Source organism: Phoenix dactylifera, chromosome 7 (genome assembly GCF_051530095.1).
Source record: "Phoenix dactylifera cultivar Ajwa chromosome 7, Ajwa_hap1_PhDact_Kaust_v1.1, whole genome shotgun sequence".
NCBI classification, from domain to species: domain Eukaryota; kingdom Viridiplantae; phylum Streptophyta; class Magnoliopsida; order Arecales; family Arecaceae; genus Phoenix; species Phoenix dactylifera.
The window spans coordinates 34,398,862-34,407,433 of NC_143196.1; the positions used below are offsets into that span (position 1 = coordinate 34,398,862).

The 8,572-nt window shown below is 39.1% G+C and overlaps 1 protein-coding gene across 3 annotated transcripts; it reads left to right on the forward strand.

Moving 5' to 3' along the window:
• Positions 1-2,312: 2,312 nt before the first annotated feature.
• Positions 2,313-8,542, forward strand: LOC103701992 (proline-rich receptor-like protein kinase PERK12). Of its 3 annotated transcripts, none has more exons than XM_088701873.2 (8): positions 2,313-2,798; positions 4,258-4,725; positions 4,814-4,900; positions 4,987-5,057; positions 5,175-5,251; positions 5,403-5,550; positions 7,025-7,186; positions 7,843-8,542. In XM_088701873.2, exons 1-8 carry the CDS (start codon positions 2,594-2,596, stop codon positions 8,107-8,109), a joined length of 1,485 nt encoding a protein of 494 aa, XP_088557999.2. In that variant the 5' UTR covers positions 2,313-2,593; the 3' UTR covers positions 8,110-8,542. The 3 variants fall into 3 exon arrangements, with proteins under 3 accessions (XP_088557999.2, XP_008782470.4, XP_089780678.1); XM_008784248.5 differs by having other exon boundaries at positions 2,402-4,187; XM_089924552.1 differs by having other exon boundaries at positions 2,470-4,139.
• Positions 8,543-8,572: the final 30 nt, after the last annotated feature.

Below are 8,572 nucleotides of genomic sequence, written 5' to 3' on the forward strand. Positions count from 1 at the left end.
CTAAACCACGCATCCTATACATATGACTAAGTAAAAGCCAAAGAGAAAAAGTAAAATCATGCCTCTAAGACAAATAGAACAACGAAATGCAGGAGAGTTGCAGGGAAGAATGCTTTGGAGCTCTCATTATTTGCATAAGAAAGATCCATGGGCCCATTTTTGCTAGCTTGATAATATAATATGCAATTATTGTCCATGTATTGTACTAAATTCCATGATTTACACCATTTCCCTTGCACCACATGGCATGAGAACCTTTCATGTCCATGAAACAAGATCCTTGTAGCATTAATCAAGAAAAGGAAAATAGTGAAGTCTCTCAATTTATGGGACTATCACCAATTCACATGATAGATAGAGAATGGAAAAATTCCTAAGCATTACCATCACCTATAGAGATAGAAAAATTATTTTACAACCAAGTTTCAAGGGCTTTGCTGGTTCATAAAAAGATATATCATCACATTCTTTTTCTATTGCATGTATAATATATATGTGGCTAGTCTAATGTGGATAAGAGAGTTTTTATTTGAGAAAAAAATGGATAAAAGAGAAATTTGCACTTTATATTATATGCTCCTACAAAGCTTCGTCATTGTAATCACAATGCAAAAAAAACTCTACAATGTTGAAGTTACATTATGAAAATGATGATATTCTATATATATAATCTTAAATCTTGCACCTAATTTTTTTCTTATCGGCTCTATTTTAATGTAAATTTGATAGTCTAATCATCATTTAGCTAAGTAAATTATTGCATGTCCAAATATCCTATTATCTATTATCGCTTAAAAATGCATATTATCTACATTAGAACAAATAAACATATTATATATGTTTTACACAAACCTGAATGCATTGGTAACACAAAATTTCCATCATATGAAATTATACAATTAATAGAAGATTTTAGGCATTTCCTGTATGACTTTGATATGAGAGATTTTCATGTTAGGCTAGCAATTTTTTGATAATATCTACATTCCACAAATTTGGTTTTCACCAAGGTATCACTTACGATAGCCAGTTCTCAAGAACCATGATTCTGTATTGCGAAGTTGATTCCAACTTCCAAGAACATACAATACATATAGTATGGACTGTACTATGTCATTTGGTTGTTGGAATATTTCAAAATTCTGAGTCTGCCCTTCTTTGTCTTTTGTCTTTTTGTCTAGTGTACTTTCTTTAGTCCCACATTGGAAAGGAATAAAACTCAAAAGATCTTTATGTAGTATTCAACCTTTTAACTTGGTGAAGCAAAGAAAGTAAGTAGCCCACGTGCGCATGAGCCTAATGGAGGTCCGCGGGTGTGGGCTTGAGTCAGGTTTCTTTTTGCCGTTTTATTTTTTGAATTGTTTTGTTTTGTCGCGTCTTTTAAATACGCCTCTTCCTTTTTCTCTCTCTGTTTTCTGTGTTACCGAGATTCATACTCCGAGGGGCGCGATCTATTCTTAAGGACAGTGAAATCACGCCTTTTTTACCACACAAGATATAGTAACGTTTTCCTGTGAGTAAAAAGTAAAATAATGATCATGTTTTTTTTCGCTGAGGTATCGAGACACAAATTCGTTATCTTTTGTTACGTATCAACCAGCATATCTAAATACTTCAAATATTAAAGAAGTCATTAGTCACCACTCTAGCTCGAGCATTTATATTATTGTTTAAATAAATATTGGTCACCCACCGAGCTAGCTAGGATACCAAAGTTCGAAAACACTAATTCCCATAAGTTTCAAATACAAACTTTTTATGAGTTTTTTTTTTGCTCTTTGACTAAAAAGGAGTGCACAAGGTTCCATCATTATGGAGTTTGTGGAGAATCAGATATACAATATGCAGCCTAATTTCATATGCAGAAAAGCTATTTTCATGTTTCAGACTCTTGATATTCATATTATAATAAGTTAATCTTATCATTACACCAATATCTGTTGTCTTCATTTTCTCTCTTAGTAACTAATTAAATTACTTTGCGCTGCATTAATGGTTAAACCGTGCTATTTTTTTGCAATCAATAGCTAAAAATACTACTTAAGTTGTCCAACAAAAAAATATATAAGTTCTAATTCTGTTGTTGCTTTTTTTTTTTTAACGGACATTTTATACTACACGGGTATGAATACATCCAGCAGAATCTGCAACCCAATTCTGTCAGTTGCTTTCACTCCACACGCACACATAATGTCATCATGGACATCACTTTTCCGCCGCAAGTGCCATGCCCACATAGAAATTTTAAAATTTCTTTGCGAATGTTCGTCCGCCATGCCAACAAAAAAATGTGGACATTTAGCGTAACGGTCAATGACGGTCGAGATGGAGAGGAAGCCACTCCCGTTGGGTTTCCCGCCAAGCGATCCCAGATTTCGGTAGGTCCGCGACGGTAGCAGGCGGAGAGTTCAGAAAGCAACCGAGTCAAGGATCGCCACTCATAAATGTAGATGAGTCCAGCGCTGTGCCGGGGACACGTGGGAGCGTCGCAAGCCTAGGCATGGGCCCGTTGATTCGGGCGGCCAGGACCCAATCCGTTCTGCTATCCGGAGGCTAAAAACTCGGAGTCAGTTCATCGTCGACGGCCGAGCTGATGTCGAGAAAGTTTTCGGCTGGTATTTTTGGTCTATTTTTGGAAATTTTTGCTGAAAGATTTGGACCATTCGGTCGGATTCTTGTCGGGAAATTTCCATCTCAAGGCCGCCAATGGTGGATTACAAGGCTAGATTGGAGGAATCGAAGCTCGGTACTCGGAAGGAGGAGGAGGAGGGGAGGACCCAGGAAAGGGCGAAGAAGAGGTAGAGTTTGGTTCTTCCTAGGGCTTGGATTCTTCATGGCTTCTATTTCTTGACTTTTCCCCCCTAAACTAAGCTTTTTCTGGGTGAATTTCCTTGATTATTTTCATGGAATTTATTCATTTTTATGTGAATTCTTGTCATCATCTGGATCCGTTGGGATCCCTGGAATGTAGCTTCTGGCCTTGTGATTTCTAGGGTTAGGGTTCTTCGAACATAGACTCTGTACCCCAGATTTGCTCTCATGTCCACATTATTGGGGAATTTGAAGGGTTTATTTAGCGTCGTGACTTCTTAGCAAGAAGAGAACCCTACCAATAAGCACAATGGTGTGTTGATTGCTCTAAAATTTCAATTTTCAGTTGAAGACGTAATAATTGTGAATTTATCAGTCTATGTTAGTAGGAGAAAAGATACGAGGCATTTAATTTGTTTGAAGATTGAAAATTGATGCTCTTCTCTTTCCATAGAAAGGAAAAGTACAAAGAGAGAGAGCGAGAGAGAGAGGAAATTGAAAGGGAGGGTTGGAGGGTTCATCTGTGCTACAAGGATTCTTTTGCCCTCAGAGGGGACTTTGTGTGGGTCTTCTGTTGAAAATATTTGTGCTAACCCAAGAGGAGGCAAAAAAAAGCTGATTGACAAGTCAGATGTCGAATTCTGCTCCACCTCCAAGCTCCTCTTCTAAAATTGATAAGTCATCTCCTCCTTCTCCAGATAACAAATCCCCTCCACCTTCATTGGAATCTAAAACCCCTCCGCCTTCTTTGGATTCTAAAGTACCTCCACCTTCACATTCAACTTCTCCGCCAAAATCTCCCCCAAGCTCAGATGGATCAAGTTCTCCACCACCAAAGTTATCACCTCCAGCTCCCTTGCCAAATGACTCCCCTTCTCCCCCTCCTGACCCATCTAAGTCCCCATCAAATGGAACTTCATCTTCATCAGCTCCACCATTTTCACCCCCTCCTCCTCCTCCTCCCGGTAATCATAATCGGTCAGCTCCTCCTCCACCTCACTCCCCTCCTCTTTCACCTGCTGTTACTTCGCCACCTCCAAATGCTAAATTGAATACTCCAAGCCCCCCTCCACCAGAGCAGTCACCACCTAATGGCTCCCCTCCATCCCCTCCTCCGCCTGATTATTCATCTAGCTCGTCATCATCTAAAAGTAATCCCCGTCCTCCATCGAAGTCATCACCTCCCCCTCCTTCCTCTCCTTCCCTTCGTGAAAATGGGGAATCAGGTGGCAGTTTGGGCACCATTGCTGGGTTGACATTTGCAGGAATTCTAGTTGTATTAGCTGTCGTTTTCTTTGTGTTCTTAAGGAAGAGGAGGAGAAGATTCGGTGAGTATAATTACTACAGATCACCTAACAATTTCTCTGTAAAATCAGGTAAATGACTCATTATGGATTCTCTGATGCTTGCTTTCCGCTTGTTTCTCATTGTATCCTGTGCTTGCAGATGGATATTACTATAGACAGTCAAATATACAAGGAAGTTCTGCTCACTCAGATACATATTATGCACCAGGAACAACACCAGCTCATCTTGCTGCCGCAAATGCCCATGGAAGTTATAGAGGTCATGGGTATTACCCGGGGCACCCAGATCATGCTGGACCCAAGTCATGCTTCAGTTATGAAGAGATAATGAGCATAACAAATGGCTTTCCTCCAGAAAACATCCTAGGTGAGGGTGGTTTTGGATGTGTGTATAAGGGCTGGCTGCCCGACGGGAGATGTGTTGCAGTGAAACAGCTCAAGGCTGGTAGTGGACAAGGAGAGAGGGAATTTAGAGCAGAAGTTGAGATAATTAGTCGTGTTCACCATCGTCATTTGGTCTCTCTGGTGGGTTGCTGTATAGCTGACTATCATCGACTGCTTGTATATGAGTACCTCCCTAATAAAACTCTTGAACACCATTTACATGGTAATTTATGGATGATATATGCATCAGAAGACTGATTATGGGGAGAGCAGTTATAAAGATTAATGCTTACTTTATGTCTTCTGATTAGGGGAGGGGTTGCCTGTCATGGATTGGCCAAAAAGACTGAAACTTGCTATAGGCTCTGCTCGTGGATTGGCATATTTGCATGAAGACTGTATGTACAAATATATTCACATCATTGCTATATGTTATTGCCAATTATTATCTGATTATATGTTTGCGTTTTCCTCATTTCTCCAGGCCATCCTCGCATTATCCACAGGGACATCAAATCGGCTAATATTCTTTTGGACAACGATTTTGAGGCAAAGGCATGCAGATAATCTCTATATCTAGTTTTTGTTTTATTTATTTTTTATATCAATTTCCATATGAACTTCCCAATATCATAGTCAATCTTTTAACAGACTAGAATTATAAAACCACAGGTTGCAGATTTTGGGCTTGCCAAACTCTCGAATGATACTCACACCCATGTGTCCACTCGTGTTATGGGGACATTTGGGTAGGTGTTGGTTTCTTTCTGTGGATCAATATTTAGTTCTCGATATGGATGGGATCACTTGATATCTTCCTCCACTTCTCCCTTTCTCCCTGTTCAAAAGAGAACATATGAGCTGTTGTAGACTGACTTCTAAATGCTTATTAAATTTCAGGTATTTGGCACCAGAATATGCATCTAGTGGAAAATTAACTGACCGATCTGATGTATTTTCATTTGGCGTCGTGCTTCTAGAGCTTATTACAGGACGCAAACCTGTAGATCCAAATCAACCTTTGGGGGATGAAAGTTTAGTTGAATGGGTATGCTGAAACCTGCAGTAATCTATTACAGAATCTAGTGTAGCTTTTCTTAGAACCCATATAGTGCTGTTATGATTTTCTTTTGATATTGACTTATGAAAAGAAAAATTGTCTATGCATGCGTGCAGCTATATATGTGTTGCTTTTGTTGCATAAATCATTTTAAGGTTTGACAGGACAATTTTACTTGTTATGAAAACCCCATATATACTATAACAAGCAAGTTCATGAATAATTTAGCAGTAGACAGAGGCAGACATGAGTGAGAATCATATTAAAAGTTCATGCAACATACAACTATATTTCTTTACTAAGAACTTGAATTGCTACTTCTTGTAGGTTAGTGCAATCATGAGGAGCCAAAAAAATTTCAAAGATCTTTTAGAAGAACTCATGAAACTCAAAACTAGACGCAAGGGGTAGAAGAAAGATGAAAGAATTTAAACTAGTTAAATTATTCTGAAACTGGAGCACAGAATCATACTACTGGAAAATTTTCAGCTCTACATGAGAAAGAAGATAATTGCGCAAATACTAAAAATCAATTTTGTGAGCATTTTACACCTAAATAATGAAGTTTCTGACACATCATGTCTAATGGTTTTGATAGTATTTGCGATAGTTGTAAGTTCAGGTCAAAGTCATGAAAAATATCAGATTAAAGGATGCATCATATACCGGGAGTGGTAAACACAGTTCAATTTGATTTAAATAAGAGGCCTGAATATATGCCCAATGAAGTGGCCACAAATATATAACCAATTAGATTCAAATTAATTTCAAAAGGATGAAAATTTTATCGAATGTTTCACCTAACTGCAGTAGAATATAGAAGTGATTAGTTGATGCGATAAAGGACTTCACATGGGTGATATAATAACAGTGGGCGACTCAACCTTTTCTACCAATCTCTAGAATTATATTATCGTCTGTTTTTACCCCCGTGTGAAATGGCTGGGTTGAACCTCTGCAATATCTATTTACATCATACAGATTAAGGTTAGGTGCCTCATTTTAAAGTTTGCTGAATAAAAATCATGTTATATTTACTAGAGAACAAAGGGAAAAAAGGGAGGAGAAAGAACACACTTCACTTTTTTAGAGTCAATTTCTGCGTTGTCCCTCTCTCCCTCAGTCCTAAAGATCTTAGAAGATTTAGCAAGTTGAGATGATTGATTGGTATCATTCATGATAAAAAAAAGAGTGGATTCCTTTCATGTTGTGTTTATGAAAAGAATTGGAAAACAAAAGGTGAATTCCTGTCGGCCTTAACCTGGGTTTCTTATTAACAAAAAAAAAAAGAATCAGAAAACAGGAACAACCAGATGCCATGGTCGGCTTATTTTTTAAGTTATTCATCTTTGGTTGTTCATTACTTTGTTGTGGTCAGTCTTGAGCTTCCAACCGTTGTTATCTTTCAAGTTTTAACAGTGGGATTTCTTTCTGATAAAAAGTGATGCTGAACTTCATACAGGCTCGACCCCTCCTTATTCATGCTCTTGAAATAGGGGATTGTTCAGAACTAGCGGATCCAAGGCTTGAGAACAATTATGTAAAGAGCGAGATGTTTAGAATGATCGAAGCAGCTGCTGCATGTGTTCGTCATTCCGCTTCTAAACGACCTCGCATGGTGCAGGTAAAAGCAATATTTATTTGGTTTGAAAACATGCAACCATTTAGGAAAGCTTACGTACATATGGACATCGATACATGGAAAATTACATTCAAGGAATTGACCTGGAGCATGCACATCTTGCGGAGTATTTAAGTAACTGTCATCCTGCAAATTATAATTTAGCAGTATCATTGCCTATGTTTAATTTCTCTACTTGCAATATCAATCCTAGCAGTTTTTCTTGCTACTCTCCTCCTGGCTTATTTTAGTTCCACACATTCTTTATAAATGATGAGTAATGCTACGGGGCTCTAGTGTGTGTGCATACAAACGATTCTCTTGTCATGGGGCAGGAAGGCATTGGTGAAACTCATGGCATTTGTTGCTAAACATGGGATCGGTTGATTAGGAATTGCAAAATTAGCAGTTATGGGACCGATGAACTTTTCTTGTGCACATATTACTTGGCTGATAGCTCAGTCTTCACTCTTCACTTGAGGTCTTCTAGTTACAAAATGGAACTTGGAACTGCCATGATTTGCATGTCAAAGCTTGTCTTTTATAATGAAGATGACCCACTTACATTTGATAAATTAATTACTGCTGCACCTCTTTTTTTTTTACGCTTCATGGATGACCGGACCTGTACTTCTTTTTTTTTTGACCCCTTTTTTTAGGTGGCGAGGGCATTGGAAAAAGGAGAGCCGACTGATCTAAGCAATGGGGTGAAATTTGGTCAGAGCACAGTGTTTAATTCTGGCCAGTACTCAGCAGACATCCAAAAATTTCGTATGATGGCATTTGGAAGTGACAGCTCTGACTTTGATGAATCTGGGGAGTATGATCGCCGGAGCGCAGCATGCAGTGGTGAAGTCCGCAGTAGAGAGATACCTCGTGGGCCACCGAATCCACGGGGACCTGGAGAACCCAAGTCAGGGGAGTAGTATAACGGTCATGAATCAGAGACTCGTAGCGTGAATCCCCGAGGCAGAGAGAGCTGTGGAAATCATCAGTGCAATCGAAGGGGATTCCCATGACTCAAATGTCGAGTCTTGAGAGGAGGTTTGTGCCTGCGTTGTGCTGCCTTGAGAGGAGGCAAATTTGAGCCACCAGGCAGACATCGGAAGAAGGGCTACTGCTGTTCTGGATTGCTACGGAATGATGCTAGGCGATCAAAAACAGGGTTCCCAATCCATGGTGACTTAATGGTTATCTCCACAAAGCGAACTAGATGTACCATATTGTGCAATCCATTATCACATTTTTCCATTCTGCATTTCCCCTTTTCCAGGGAGCAGAATCTGGGGTTCTCTCCCTGTTCTTTTCCTGTTACTGATTGTACCGACGCTCGAGAAAGAAAGGATCTGCTTATTTAAATCTTCTGGTCATTGCATGCATCCATGCACT

Coding starts and splice junctions, on each gene's coding strand:
- LOC103701992 (XM_008784248.5), top strand. CDS start 3,443: ATGTCGAATTCTGCTCCACCTCCAAGCTCCTCTTCTAAAATTGATAAG. Junction 4,188..4,257: donor CAATTTCTCTGTAAAATCAG/GTAAATGACTCA, acceptor CTGTGCTTGCAG/ATGGATATTACTATAGACAG. Junction 5,058..5,174: donor ACAACGATTTTGAGGCAAAG/GCATGCAGATAA, acceptor ATAAAACCACAG/GTTGCAGATTTTGGGCTTGC.